Raw genomic sequence first — 16147 nt, forward strand, 5'->3', positions numbered from 1 at the left:
TTAAAAGCGTCCCGTTTTTTGGAAATGGGTTTGTACAAACGTAGCACTATAGCATACACATAAGTACAGTAAAATGCAGAAAGTTTTTTTTCCTTTTAAAAATTAAAAGTTTTTTGGATGTAATTATAATGGATAGGAAAATGATAAAACTGAAGTGGTAGAGCATTGTGTGAAGTGGGGAGTAGTTTAATTACTGTTTAGTCTATTAAGCAATGCTGTTCGATATAGTTATTGAGTTACAATGGAATGAATATTATAATAAGGCTAATAAGGACATTGAGAATACTATTTGAATAACACCAGGTAGAAGTTGACCTCTTAAGTCAGAGAGAGAGTAAGGTTGTTTTTACACCTAGTTTATTTGGTAAAGCATTTTGGGACGTTGTATCTTTTTTCAGTTTGTTTTCACACTGTAACGGCTAAAGACACCAAATTACACATGAGAGTGTTTTGTTTAATGGTCAGAAGTTTTGTAGGGAGACAAAAGCTCTGTTACTCCCACATTTGCCACCATGAAAATAAAAAATTAGAAAATAGAGGCAGTTAACGTCTCTGTGTGTCACAGTCAAAGCAATAATAATAAACCTTCCTTGATGTCTTTATGCCTGGTTTGTCCATTCGAATTTATGCTTGGAAAAACATATGTTCCGCAATACATGGACCAAAATCAAACACTTATCTTTGCTGTTGCTTTATTGCTCAGCTGTTGTTATTAGCAGCAGCTTGTTCGTAAAAAGTAAATGTTAAAACAGGCAGATTATGTGGACAGTACAGAGCTGATGTGCTGCTAAAAGAATCAGAAAGCGTTCTCTGATGTTAAATTCCCTTGTTTGGGGTCGACCATCGTACAAAACATTCCCACCAGCAGCAAACTGAAGCAGGGTTCACTTGGAAGCAGACAGAAACCTGTGATTTTTGGTGGACCACGGCTCAGTTCTTTGATACAGACCCAAGTATGAGTGGAATGTTCACACTTGTCAAAATGAACCAAACTAAAGACAAGGTTCAAAAGGTCAACCCCAAACAAGGTAGATAAAGAGAAACTCAGTTATTTGTAATAAAAGTAATAGAATGCATCCCTTTTCTGTGAAGGTGGTGGTATCCTGTCATTAGGAACATGCACACTCTGCTGGTAAAGGGAATGAGAAGACTTGTTTTGATAGATATCAACCACCAAAACCATGCCTGCTGATAATGTATTCATTGTAACCAAACCCCTTTTTACAATTTACAGTTGTGCTGCTCTGCGCCAGGTTAACATCCATGCCAACCAACACAAAAATACTACGCTGTGCTTTTGCACTTGCACTATGATCATCATAGCCCTCAGTTTTGCTATTAGAGACTTTTTTGAAGAAGTCCTTTCAGAAGGTTTTCCCATGTACTGACCTACCTGTTGTTTCAAACTCCTTCTAACTGTTACTACTTCTAACTGTAGCTACTTTTGAGATGAAAGAAGGCTTTGCTGTACACTGTAAGCCTTTTATTCAGCTGCATGCTAAACACTTTTATTCTCTCCTGTCACAGTGTGGAATCCTGAATGAAAAGCTGGACCTGCTGCTGCAGACACTGAACATGGAGGCCCAGGCCATGAGGCCTCCTTCTCTCACCACCCCCCCTATTGTAGAGGAGGAGCTGGAGGAGGAGGAGCTGCCGGAGGAGGAGGACCTGAGCGAGGAGTCACTGACGGAGCTGAAGGAGAAGCTGGAAGAGAACGTGACGGAGAAAGACTCTCCAAACAAGCTCTTCAGGCCGAGGGAGCAGCTCATGCTCCGTGCAAACAGCCTGAAGAAAGCAGTCCGACAGATCATCGAGCAGGCCGAGAAAAGTAAGAACAGCAAGTCAGAGTGGTGAAAAATAGGCACACAGAAATTTTGGCCACTTTACCAAAAATCTCTAAAAATGACTCTTTTGGTATTTGGCTAAAATGAAAACACCAAGAGGTTTTAACCGTAAAGGTTTTAATTTTTTTTTAATTTAACCAACTGCTAAAATGTAGAAGTCAACAAATTGTTAGATTTAATTCAAAATGAGTGATTAAAAAATGAGTGATTAATTCAAAACAAGTGATTAAAAAGACACTGCTGATACCTTCACACAACACTGCCAACTTGTGCAGCACCCTGTAACTTCTAAGCTCTTGGTAACTTTGAGCAACACGTCATTGACAGAACTAATTTTTCAGTACTATAAGTGTTTTTTTAATTACCTTGTGGTTTTTTGTATGAAGTTTATTTCAAAAGCATACATGAAAACCAAAATAATATAAATTTTGAAATGGTACAAAAACTAAAAAAATAAATAAAAATAAAAATAAAAATTTCCAGCGCTTGGATAGGCTCCAGTACCCCCACTGGCTTATCGTCCAGTGGCCCAGGATGATAAGCATCTTACATAAAAAAATCATAGTTTTCTGCTTTCAGTTTTTGGCCAAGAAAAAAAAAAAATTAGTGAAAAAATATCAGATATTATGATTATGAATGGAGGAAGACATGCCAGTGTGATATTTTGCGTTTGAAAGAAACAGATCATTGAGCAGACCAAGAAAAGTAAGAGCAGCGAGTCAGTGGTGAAGAATAGGCACACATAAATTTTGGCCCATGTAATGTATAATTTCTTCAACTTTGTGTCATTACACTATCAGTTCAACAGGCTGTAAGCATTCACTTTCACCAAGACCTTGTGAATGTGTGCTGTTTCTGTCTTGTAGTGGTGGATGAACAGAATGCCCATACAGATGAGCAGGACCTGCAGTCTCCTGCCGAGTTCAAAAAGGACACAGAGGATGAAAACAAGGACAATGAGAAGGATGAGGACACTAAAGAGCTGGAGGCTCTGCCCCGTGAGTGCGACCTGCATCCCCCAGGCTTATCAATACACATGATATCTGACTGATAGTTCCAGTTAAGACCGAAAAAATCCTCGGTTAAACAGTCACTGATGTTCTGAGCAGATAGTGATGCTGCCCTCTAGTGTTTGCAGCCTCTTATGAACAGTATGTCTTCGCATTATCGTTACCCAATGTGAAGAAATCAGATTATTTGTCATAGATCGTTTGTTTTGAGCATAATAGTTTTACTCTCCTTAATGTAGCCTGTTTTAGCAGGTTTATGATATATAAATATGGAATAAGGTGTCTTGTCTTTTTAAAAAACTGCTTGTGCAGTTGCTTTTGTGTAACTCTGCTTTCTCCCCTCACAGTTGAAGTGCTCTGTTTACAGGCTTTAGGCATGTGTGTTTATGATCTGTAAGTGTGTGTTCCACAGGCTATGTGCGATATTTGTCTCTATAGGGAGTATGTCATTGTGTGCTAGACAGTGGTACTTCCTGTTTATACAAAGGTCAGCTTCCTGCTTGAATGTGTCCAGGAGACAATGAAAGGCTGTGTGTATTCTCTAGACCGCTCAGTCCCCCGGGGTTCCTGGTTGCTCCTCCGGCTCACAGCTGTTGTGCTGTTGTTAGTTGCCTTTGATGTGTGATGTTTGTTAACTTCTGTACAATATCTTTTTGCTGTTTGACTTCATATGAAGGGTTGGTGATTTAATTGCTATGATTTTATTTATGTGAGTTAGACTAGTTTTGATGCTTTGAAAAATAACCCTGAAACTCAATAAGATTACAGACCGTGACTAAGCTTCCGTAGGGCTATTTTTGTTTGATAGCATGCCGTGGAAGAATGCCGCTGCCATGAGTGTCCTGAAGTTGTAGAGTCTTGCAAAGACATGAATGTCATTATTTGGTGTCTTGTTATTTGTCATGGAAAACACTTTCATTATCATATGACTCTCCAGTGTTCAGTTGTGTTGAGATACAGCATCTGAGAGGGCAGTGAGATGCAGTTTGTATCATTTTTTGCTCATTGCATGATAAATTATTCAGTGACTCTGCGTTCCCTGCAGATGTGCCTTAGATGTTAAAGCCATGTTTCTTTGTTCCTGCAGTGGCAAAGTCACCCTGTTCACCTACAGAGAGACGTGTGAGTCGCAGCACACAGTCCTGTGGCTCCTTCTCTATCCCTCCTTTCACCACGAGCAAGGAGAACCTGCCTGTCCTAAACACACGCATTATCTGCCCAGGTATGAGGACAATAAAACTGAACCACTTGACCATGGAAAGAATTTACTGTTACATAAAATATTAATTTAAATGGTGCATATCCTAAATTTGTCTCATATTTTATATATATATATATATATATATATATATTTATTTTATGTCCACTTTTGTGTGGGGTTATGTACAACCCCATTTCCATAAAATATGGGACACTGTGCAAAATGTGAATAAAAAAAATAGAATGCAATGATGTGCAAATCATTTAAACCCTAGATTTAATTTCAAAATTGTACAAAGAAATATCAAATGTTAAAACTGAGAATTTTTATGAGATGTTATTGTTTTTTGAAAAATATTTGCCTATTTTTAATTTGATGCCATCAACACGTTTCAAAAAAGTCAAGACAGGGCCAACAAAAGACTGGTAAAGTTTTTTAATGCTAAAAAAGCACCTGGTGGAACATCTCACAATTATTTAGGTTAATTAGCAACAGGTCAGTAACATGAAGGTATGGGTATAAAAAGAGCATCCCAAAAGGCCAAGTCTTTCAGAAGTAAGGAATGGGAGGGGCTCTGTGAAAAAGACTGTGTCTCTATGCAAGGGACAAGGCCGAAAACCAGTATTGGTTGTTTGTGATCTTCAGGCCCTCAGGTTGTACTGCATTAAAAATAGACATGATTCTGTAGTGGAAATCACTGCATGGGCTCAAGAACACTTCCAACAACCGTTGTCTGTGAACACACAATGCATCAACAAATGCAAGTTAAAACTGTACCAAGCATAGAAGAAATCATAAACATATAAACAGGATCCAGAAACACTGCCGCCTTCTCTGCACCTGAGCTCATTTAAAACTGAGGGGAAGTGGAAAAGTGTCCTGTGGTCTGGCGAATCAAAATTTTTAATTATTTTTGGAAAACATGGACACTGTGTCCTCCGGGTTAAAGACCACTCAGCTTATTATCAGTGCACAGTTCAAAAGCTAGTTTTCATGATGGTATGGGGCATTAGTGCACATGGTGTGGTGACTTGCACATCTGTGAAGACACCATTAATGCAGAACAATAGGTGCAGGTTTTTTAGCAACATATAATTCCATCTTTTTCAGAGGGGTTCTTTTTTATTTCAATGCCAAAGCACATTCTATGTGTATTACAACAGCATGGCTCTATAGTAAAAGAGTCCAGGTGCTGAACTGACCTGCCTGCAGTCCAGGCCTGTCACCACTGAAAACACCTGCCACATTATGAAACAAAAAATACAAGAATGGAGAACTGTTGAGCAGCTGGAATCCTACATCAAGCATACATGGTCTCCTCAGTTTCCAAAAGCTTACAGAGTGTTGTCAAAAGAGGAGGTGATGTAGCACAGTGGTAAACATGACCCTGTCCCAACTTTTTTGAAATGTGTTGCTGGCATCAAATTCAAACTGGGCATATATGTTTTCAAAAAACAATAACATCTCTCAGTTTGAACATTTGATATGTTGTCTTTGTACTATTTTCAGTTAAATATAGGGTTTAAATGATTTGCACATTTACATTTTTCACAGTGTCTCAACTTTTTTGGAAATGAAGCTGCACCAAAAAATGGCATAATGCATTTTATGACCATTTTCCAACCTGCTCTGTCCTACCCTCTATATTGCCTCTTTCAAAAATGTGGTACTTACAACTTGGAAGCACTCCTTATAACGTTGGGGTGAAGGGGCAGGGTTAAGCGGTTGTAGGCTGAATAGATAAATATATGTAAATCCATTAATTATTGTAATATTACAAGAACAATTCAAAATAGACTGGTATTGCAGTTTCCATTATAAGGACCAGTATATGAACAGTATGTTCTTAAGCTTTAACAGCATTTACATACCACATCAAACTCTTTTAAATAAAAAAAACTGAGGATAGTTTAGCTTTCTAGGATAGGGGCCCAGGATTTTTCCAAAATAAAGAGTCTTAACACAGCTCCAGCACATACAGGTCCATTACACTCGCTTAATGTTCTTTACTGAACCTTCTCTGAAACACTGTTTGTCTGTTTGTCCTTAGGCTTGCGTGCAGGACTTGCTGCCTCCATAGCTGGAAGCTCAATCATAAGTAAGATGTTGCTTGCCAATATCGACCCGTTTGGAGCTACACCTTTCATTGACCCTGACCTGGATCCACTGTAAGAGCATTTTCACATATTATGTCATGCAATGAAGAACACCCTGCTTATTTTTGCCTTCTCTTATAGAGAGGGGTATTTGGAGAAGTGTGTCATGAACAACTACTTTGGAATTGGCTTGGATGCTAAGATCTCACTGGAGTTCAATAACAAACGTGAGGAGCATCCTGAGAAATGCAGGTCAGGTGCTCTGCTATACACTTGATACAGTTGACTAACATCTCTCTGAGGGTATTTACATAAACTTTTGTAGCAGTTTCTTGATTTTCATGTGTTTGTTGTGCCATAATGTTATGGTAGGAGCCGCACCAAGAACATGATGTGGTATGGAGTCTTAGGCACTAAGGAGCTACTGCAGAGAACCTACAAGAACCTGGAGCAGAAAGTGCAGTTAGAGGTAAAACGTCAAAGATATCAGTTAGCTACAAGCTCTTTACATACACACTGTACAAACTGATCCCTGCATAAATTAGTATCACAGTGGACGCCTATAAAAAGTACATACAGTCATTAACTAATTAAAGTAATTATGATTACACCATAAACTAAAATTAGTGATACTTAAGTACTCTAATGAATCTACTAGAGAACATTAATTCTTGTTTGACGTACTTTGTGCAGTTGTTTGATATGGGCTTTTTATGGCTTAGAAGGGAATTGTTAGGGGTCATTCACTCATGTTTGTTCATGGCCGACTGCCCATTTGAGCTCTGAAGAGAAGTTCTGAGCTCATTGTTGTGTGATGGGTTTTGCAGTGTGACGGACAGTACATCCCGCTCCCCAGTCTCCAGGGGATCGCTGTGCTGAATATCCCCAGCTATGCTGGAGGAACCAACTTCTGGGGCGGGACCAAAGAGGATGATGTGAGTAACCCTAGTAGCCCCATATCTCTCCTCTACCTGTGCTTAATTTTATCTTTCAACATTGGTTATTCTGACTTTGATCCTATCTCTTTGGTAAAATTACTCTGAAAAGTTAATTTCTGGTGTTGCCATTGCTCATCGGATCTTTCATATACAGTGCTCAAATGTAGTCTTGGGACACATCTGTCATCATTTGTTTTTTTAGAATTATTTAATTTGTTAATGTTATATGGAAACGGCGCTTTACGGTATTCACAACTATATCATTTCATCTATAGTATAAACCAATATCTCATTTTGAGGGATATGAAACAAAATACTAACCTAACTAAAATACTAAATACTAGTCTACATAAAAGAAAAGAGACACTAATATTTGTTTGACTAATGTTTGACTTCTTATACTTGCTTTACCTAATTTTTTGATTAATTACTGGGATCATTTTAAGTTACCGGATCTTGGATGGTCATGAGCTGGATGAATGGATCATGAGTTTAATTTTAGAGGACAAAGCAAGAGAGTGTGGGCAGTGTAAACAACTAAGTATGATGTTGTGTAATTGAGGAAATCAAATGAACAGCTGTTCAAAATCAAGTTCACTTCAAGGATATTTTGAAAAAAAATAGCAAAGAAGTCAAATAGAGATAATCAGAAAAATCAAATGAATAAATGTGATTCTTATAAAATGGATTGAGAGTAATGATTTGATGACTGGCCTTTGGCCTTCTGTAACCTCTAGGCTATAAATTTTCCAAGAGCCAGTAGACAGTGAGTCTTGACTTTTGATTTTTGAGAATGTTTGGGTTGGAGGAGTTACTATGCTGTACATCCCAACATTTATTTGAATACCTTCCACAATTCAGAATCTTTATTTTTTCCCAGTGGGATGCTCTAGCTTCTGTTTGATTACTCAGTTTACTTGGGTAAATTTGACGTCATGTGAAAGAAGCTTCAAGTTGTACCATGATCCGGTAAAGAAACCTGCAGAGTTATATAGAGATCTGTTATGGAATGGGAGTGCAACTAACTTTCAGTGAAACTTTGTGAACCTGCTCTGGCATTTAGCCTTTTTGTGTGTGGCTCACAAGCTTCTCATGGATAGTTTATTAGCTAGCAGTGAAATGAAAGGCTTTCTCTGTGTCCAGACCAAGCGCAAGGGGTTACACTGGACTTTGGCAGCACTCTCCAAGACTCTGTTACATAAGCATCAGGCCAGAGCAAAAGAGTAATGACATGCCTGTGATCTTGCACAGGACATCCAGTGGATCGGCTCCAGAAATGTCATCCTAAAGTCTGCAAACAGCTTGTTGAGCCAGTGTGTCAATGCCGAAAGTCTAGGTCATTTTCCTATAAACGACTCTCACCGTTGGGCTAATAATATATATTTTTATTGGTAATGCAGCTGCATTACAGTTTTTCTATTAAAAGACTTGTGGAATTATTTGAACATGCGGTTGTGTTGAACATGTGTTTGTGAAGGGCCCTCTGCTGGTGATCAAGGATATCAGCTAGCAAGACAACCTCAGCACTGTACATAAACAGTGAAAACAAAAATGCCCTCAATTTGATCTTACAGGCTTTGAGCATCCTGTATATGAAATGAATAAAATTAATCCCAATGATTTTTATTTTCTTTTCGTTTCTAGATATTCTGTGCTCCATCATTTGATGATAAAATCTTGGAGGTGGTGGCTGTGTTTGGAAGTATGCAGATGGCAGTGTCCAGAGTGATCAAGCTCCAGCATCACCGCATTGCCCAGGTGTGTCTTTGTCACTATGCAGTGTAATGTTTAATGTGTGTGTGTGTGTGTGTGTGTGTGTGTATATATATATATATATATATATATATATGTATATATATATATATATATAAAAAAACACTGCTTTTCTGTTGGTGCCATAGTGTCGCACAGTGAAGATTACAATCCTGGGAGATGAAGGCGTCCCTATCCAAGTGGATGGAGAGGCCTGGATCCAGCCTCCTGGAGTCATCAAGATTCAGCACAAGAACCGAGCCCAGATGCTGACCAGAGACAGGGTGAGTGTTACTGTATATGTTCATCTGTGTCTTTCACAGCATGTTGTACCCAAACCATGTGCCTCTCTGAAGCTTTGTTCTGCTATTACAGGCGTTTGAGAACACACTGAAGTCTTGGGAGGACAAGCTGAAGTATGACAAGCCTCCTCTGCGGCCTCACCTGTACCCTCAGCACTCTGTGGACCTGGCCACCGAGGAAGAGGCCACGCTAATCCAGATGTGTGCTCGCGCTGCAGAGGAACTCATCACCAGGATCTGTGAAGCTGCCAAGACCAACGGGCTCCTGGAGCAAGAGCTCGCTCATGCTGTTAATGCTGCATCTCATGCCATCAACAAAACTCACCCCAAGTTCCCTGAGGTGAGATACAGGGTTTCCCAGCTCAGCACTGCTCAGTTTAGTGCTTTCCTTTCACACACCTGAGTCATGTTAGGGATGGACAATTTAAACATTTTTGCTGCTTGAATACCCATATAGTTTAACAAGTAGTATTTGAATATCCCAATTTTGCCAATAAATAATTTATAATGTTATTTACTGCCATTTGAAAGTTTCATTTATGTAAATCCTTTTTGTATGCATCTATAAAATGATGATAATATGATCCTGGTATTGTGCAGCTCCAAATCGTTTTTTGGAAAAATTAAGAAATTTTAGATGCGTCCAGAATGATGAACAGAGCTGTAGATGATTCTATAATAACCAAGAATGCTCTATTACATTGAGAACGAAGATACACTAAAATGCATATCGTGAATGCCTCGATGAAAAGTGGTGATCAAATCTCAAGGCAGACAACCTGACAAAATTCATTCATCATTATTATCATCTAACCTGCATATCCTTCTGGGTCACGGGTGGGTGCTGGGTTCTATCCTCAGCACTCATTGGGCGGAAGGTAGGAAACACCCTGACCAGTGTATTCAGTCTAAATTGTGCACTTCATTATTAAATAAAATAACAAAAAAATATGACAAGTGATTCCAAACTTTTAAACAGTAGAGTAAAATTGACAACATGGAAGGCTTAACGTTCATTTACTGCATGCAGCTAGCATAAGAGGTGATGTACACCTAACCATTAAACAGTTTATCTTTATGTTTTAACCATATGTAATTGAACATACTGTCAGCTGGAATCAGCAGGTACGTAAGGCTGTATTTTGTCTCCTTATCTATAGCAACCTTTCCCTTTAGCTGGGGTTTGGTATAGACAGCCTTTTATAATGCATGTTTAATGTGTGCTTTTTCAGGACAGAGATGCAAAAGAGACAAGCAGAGAGACAGAGATATATAGAGAGAGCAAGAGGGAGAGGGGTAAATGAAATAAAATAAATTTGAAACAATTCAAAACTACTTGATTTAGTGTAGGTTTCAGCATGTTTTTTTCAGCTAAAAATAATAATATAAAAACAGTTAAATGATTCATCAAATAAACTTAAAGAGGGTAGGAGTCAAATCAGTTTATGGAGGGATGGGGAAGGAACAAATTGAAGGAGAAGGTGCATAACAGTTATGGATGGGTAAAAAAGGAGCAATGATTTGATAAAAAATCTCTAAAGGAGAAACTTACGGTTGGTGTAATATCAATATTCAGCAGTTAGTTTATTCCCTATGAGATGTAGGTCACATTTTTACGAAATGGACCTCACTAAAATTTTGATCCTTGCTGAATCAGGTGTGTTAGAGCAGTGAAAACTTGAGCAGAACAAAACTGAAGATGGGCTCTAGGACTGGACTTGGGAAACACTGCTTTGGCAGACCACCACAATGCTCTATTTGTATCGCACCAAACCCCTGCCTGGGATCCTGCTGTTCATACATATTACTTATAAAAGTTATATTGATGTTTGTTGGTCTGTTGTAATCAGACAGTCTCCTTCTTTTAGAGCCTGACCAGGAACACAGCTATTGAGGTGGCCAGCACAGTGAAGGCCCTGCACAATGAGACTGAGTCAGTCCTAGTAGGACGAGTGTCATTGGTAAGGACATTTCAAAAGTTTAGTGTAACATTTTCCTTCTTAGATTAGCCTCATTTACGAAAGGATTGCCTCCCTAACTGTCACTGAGCGTGAATTAAATGTTCAGGATCTCGACCATTTACCTTGGCATGGTGAATGTAGTGTATGGCTGTGCTGTGTGTGATTTTTGGCAGCATCTCACGTTGTGGGTTTTGTGTCCATACAGCAACTGGACCCCCCTGATGAGGAGCTGCTGTCCAGCGCTCTGCAGAGTGTGGAGGTGGAGCTGGGCAAGCTGGCTGAGATTCCTTGGCTCTACCACATTCTTCAGCCCAACGACGAGGAGGTGAGATCAGCCAATATTGTGGAGTCAGCTTTTGACCCAGTATTTAACACCAGCCTTTGTGTGTAATGGAGAGCATGTAACAGTGGAAATTCTGGCCTCAACATTTACTGGCATGTCCACAAAGTGAAAGATCAGTCATTTGGAGTGAAAAGGTCTCTGTCCTGTGTGATAGGACCACTCCCTGGAGTACGGCAAGAGAAACAGCCGCAGTGGTATGTTTCGCATCGTGCCAAAGTTCAAGAAAGAGAAGGCCCTCAAGAAGTCCAGCCCACAGTCAGGTAAGAATGCGTGGGTGTTCTGACACTGGAAAGACAAAAACAGTTTTCATGGATGGCGTGTCGCATTCATGGAGTGCTGTGTGTTGTGTTCCCACATTGTGCTTTGAAATCAACAAGAATGCTGTGCTGTTGAATAATGCCAGAAGATCTGAATTCCGAGGTGTTTTTAATTTTGAGAGTGTTTCTGGTGACTTTGCTCACAATGCTCTGTTAGAGAATACTGTGTCTGACCTCCTACGGCCATTATGGCAGTGCTATGTGGCCTGCCTGATGACACAGAGCTCCATATAGCATCTACATCCCCCTTTGAGGGTTCTCTCTGTTCTGTGATGTCCTCGGTCCAACCCAACCATCCATGAACATCCTGCACTTTCCTCTGTTCATGGTGTCGTCCTGTGAGTCAGATACAGTCCCATGTGTCCACACATGAGCAGCAGGCACAAACCAAGGCTCAGCTCACAGAAGGGAAACCACTGCCATGCATACACAGATATATCAACTGGTCTTTCTTATATGTGGGGAGGCTTGGTGTTGGAACCATTGGGCTCACTGGAACCATTTAAATTCATATGCCAGCAATTAAATTAATAGCTAGTTCAGTTAAAAAATGTAGTATAATTTGTTGCCGTCATATCAAAACCTCGTATATCGCTTTAAATTGTTACACCATATGAATAGTCTGTCTGCCCTTTACATGGTGTAACCATTTCATGAGGAATTGACCAAATAAAAATCTTTTTAGAGTAACATACATTCAACATTTTATCTTGTGGATGCACTAGGGTTGGTAATATGGAAAAAATATAACATCACAATACTTGAAAATCTTTTTACAATACATGATATGCATCACAATATTTATTTTTCTGAGGTTTGATAAGTTGGGACAGATGAAAAAGGCCCTTTAGTGCTATGTTTAAAAATTACTTTGAAAAACTATGAGTACAATTATTTGTATTTAGTGTTTAGCATATTCTGTGCTGCACTAAATCCAGTTAAACAGTGCTAATTGCACTCTCTTTGTTATGAAATATGCAGTTGGTCAGTTTTCCTTAAGTACGAACGGTAGCCACAATACGCTTAGAAAAACATACTGTGGATACTGTCAGTACTGAAAAAAGCATATTGTTATGGAATTTGTCTAGATAATAATAAATATTGTCATATTGCTCACCCCTAGAATGCGCAATGATATTAGAATCATATCAGTATCGGCAGGTAACGTATTTATTGTACTCAGGAAGGGAAGAGAATATGTAGGTGATTCTGGGCTGCTGTGCTAAAATGTCTGCATTTTATTCATTTTACTGCATTTGTAACCCTGTTATATTTTTGTGTAATGCTAATCTAGTCTCAGTTTCTACATTTTATAAATGTTTATATATTGGAATCGGAATGCACAGTCATATGCAAAAGTCTAGGCGCCTCTGGTCATATTAAATATTTTGTTGATTTTGTAAGAGAAAAAAGTACACATCATCTATATAGAGAACATTTTAATGCACAAGTACTGTTTATTTGCTGAATTTAACATGTTGGAAAAAAAACAGTGTGGCCTGTGCAATACTGATGGCTCATTTTATATTTTATGTCTCAGTCTTTCCAATATGTTAAACTCAATAATAAATAAACCAAAATAAAGTAAATAGGAAATAAGTAGATATTGTGCACTAAAATTTGAAGAAAAATTCCATGTTTACATTTGTAACTTGTAGAGGATGTGTACCTATTTTCACCTATTAAATCAACAAAATAGGTTAAGAACAAATTGTTTGATCGGAGGTGTTCAGATATTTGACAGGAGGCGTTCAAACTTTTGCATACAACTGTACATGAAAATCACTGGATATCAGCATCGGCCTACAGTTCCTATATCAGTGCCATTTTTTTTAGACAGCCATAATAAATTCTTTCCAAGTCTGTTACAGATTAGTGCTACTCCCTAATTGAATTTTATATGCTTCTGAGTTTTGGGGTATAGTGAGCCTTTAGCTGATAATGATAACTTATCTCTCAAGTGTGGCGTCCTGCCTGTGGATGAGCCAGCGTATGGCTTTATGGGACAGGACAGTTTGAACCATGGTGCAGGGGCCAGATATATAGAGAATTAGGGTGCACAGGCTTCAGCCTCCCGTCCTCCCTCCTCTCTTTCTCAATCTCTCTCTCTTTCTCTCGTTCTCTCTTGCTCTCTCTTTCTACTGTCTCCTGTGTCTGCTCTGAATGCGGTGGTGGATGTCCCACTGTGATAACCTGCATGCCAGAAAAAAAAATCCTCTGGGTGTGCCAGTGACCAGAGACCTTTACCGAAAGCCAACCTGTTTAACCCTCTCTTTGCCAGCTGCTGCTGCCACTCCTTTCTGTGGTTCTTCTCTTTCTGTTCTGACCCCTTCCCCCCTCTTTGTGGTTGTTGATGTTTTTTCTTTTCATTTCTGCCCCATTTCGGCCTTGACCCTGTACTGCTTGTGTCCTGCGTGTGTGTGCGGGGGTTTTCGGAGACTGAAGGGGGCTTCTCGCTCTTGACTTGTGTAGTTCAGAGGTGGGGCACTGAGGAGGTGGGAGCCTGGCTGGAGCAGCTCAGCTTGGGGGAGTACAAAGACACCTTCATCCGCCACGACATCCGCGGCTCCGAACTACTGCACCTGGAGAGGAGGGACCTGAAGGTATACACACACCCCCCTCTACGTGCCTCATAATGTCCCTCAGAACAAATCTGAGCTTTCTCTCTCTCTCTCTCTCTCTCTCTCTCTTTTCTTTCCTTTTTCACTGACTCTCTGATTCTCTCTTCTCTGTCTTTTTTGACCTGACCCCTGTTTGCTATTTTGTGCTGCACTGCTCTGCTTGGCTTCCTCTGTGCAAGTGTTGTTTGAGACTTGAACCTACTTACGTACTAACTAAACCGTTTGTGGCCCTGATATGCTACAGCCTTTGGAAGTGCTGAGATTTAGAATAGTCAGTGAAAGGGGGTGAAAGAGTGAAGAGGGGGGGCACAACCCACACTGAGAGGAAGCTAAATAAGTGCGTGACTGCACCTGCAGCATGGTGTGACACATGTGCATCAACTAGTGTCGTGTGATGGACAACTCGGCTGGTGTGACGTACTCAGCTGTGAACCAGCATGTTTGTGTTTGTTACTTTTAATGCAGTGAGAGGTGTATGTGTGTGTAAGTGTGAGGCAAAATGACACTAGCAGGATCAAGCAAAGCTTAGATGAAATGTACCAAACAAGTGCAAATCTGTAGCTCAACTGATGAAGTACAGCTGCAAAGGTGTAATAATGCAAAACTTCTGTTCTTGACTCATTAATGACTGAATTAATACTGAAGTCATCACTGATCATCGTCACTTTGGTGTGCTATCATTTGCACTTGTTGAGTTTATTCATTTCAGTGTTGAGATGTCATACTCTTACTTGTCTCACTTAAACTACACCAGAAATGCACACATAAACATGATTTACACTAACTAAGATTCCATTTTCAACATGACTCTGAGCATTCTCCACAGTATTTAATGTGGAGTTGAATGACTGTATGTTGTCCATTTGTTATTTGTGGTAAATGTGTTATGATAAGTCTACAAATGGTGATGTATCATACAGTGCGTGCCAAAAGCAGAGACCGCTCGTCATTACTTATTTCTAGACAAAGGGGCCATTACAACAAGTTATTCAAACAGAATTTCTGGTGAATTGCTTGCAGTTTTCCAAAGCTACACATCCTTTGAGACTCTTAGTGCTCAATTGTCTTCTCACAGAGGAAGGATGAACAGAAACCCCTGTGGATTTTTTCAGATCTAAAGCAAGAGTGGAGCTCTTTTTTCTCATATCTCTCACAGATAAAAGCTATAAGTACTGTTTATTTGATGGTCACAGTTTTGCTGGCCTATCAGGTCTTGCACGGTTGTTAGGAGTCTCGTTTTCTCAGTATCTTTTAATATAATGTGAACTTCAGTTTTGGAGTGTTTTGTTTTTTCACCAATTTTCCTTTGATTTTTCCTTGCTTATGCACGAAGATTAACTTATATCTAATCTCCTAAGAAAGATCTCTTCAAAAATGAATAACTTGTACTTAATGGCCCTTGTGACTCAAAAATGAATTAATGAAGGGTGGACTCTTGCACTGTACGTTGTATACATTAGAAGTGAAGGACAGAACAAGTGTTCCTTGGACTGTGCCATTTTTTTCTCTTTGTTGTGCCCCCTTCATTTCAAATGTCCCTATCATTTATCTGGCCAAACCCTATGTTGTCTATTGGGCTGTCCTGATGGACATATGAAAAAATATTTAATTTGAGAATTGTGTTTTTAAAAATGCATTGCATCAAATATCTTTATATCTTGGCAAAGTATATTATCAATCAATCAATTTAATTATTTTTTAATTAAATATAATTAAGTTTAATTAAAGTATGAAGGTGTACTTCTACTAATAATAATAGTAC

General features: G+C 39.2%; 1 protein-coding gene across 6 annotated transcripts in view; it reads left to right on the forward strand.

The window, feature by feature from the left end:
- dgkh (diacylglycerol kinase, eta) overlaps positions 1–16147 on the forward strand; it is a 75407-nt gene that overhangs the window by 55416 nt on the left and 3844 nt on the right. For 5 of the 6 annotated variants that reach the window (XM_036565289.1, XM_036565297.1, XM_036565314.1 and 2 more), the window contains 14 exons: positions 1528–1828; positions 2711–2842; positions 3942–4076; positions 6106–6223; positions 6293–6403; positions 6524–6620; positions 6979–7086; positions 8734–8847; positions 8991–9125; positions 9217–9483; positions 11012–11104; positions 11310–11429; positions 11602–11707; positions 14237–14367. In XM_036565289.1, coding sequence (XP_036421182.1) covers positions 1528–1828; positions 2711–2842; positions 3942–4076; positions 6106–6223; positions 6293–6403; positions 6524–6620; positions 6979–7086; positions 8734–8847; positions 8991–9125; positions 9217–9483; positions 11012–11104; positions 11310–11429; positions 11602–11707; positions 14237–14367 — 1968 coding nt within the window. The remainder of the gene's footprint in view (positions 1–1527; positions 1829–2710; positions 2843–3941; positions 4077–6105; positions 6224–6292; positions 6404–6523; positions 6621–6978; positions 7087–8733; positions 8848–8990; positions 9126–9216; positions 9484–11011; positions 11105–11309; positions 11430–11601; positions 11708–14236; positions 14368–16147) is intronic. The other variant, XM_036565331.1, reaches the window with a different exon arrangement.

Source organism: Colossoma macropomum, unplaced genomic scaffold, assembly GCF_904425465.1.
Source record: "Colossoma macropomum unplaced genomic scaffold, Colossoma_macropomum, whole genome shotgun sequence".
Lineage (NCBI taxonomy): Eukaryota > Metazoa > Chordata > Actinopteri > Characiformes > Serrasalmidae > Colossoma > Colossoma macropomum.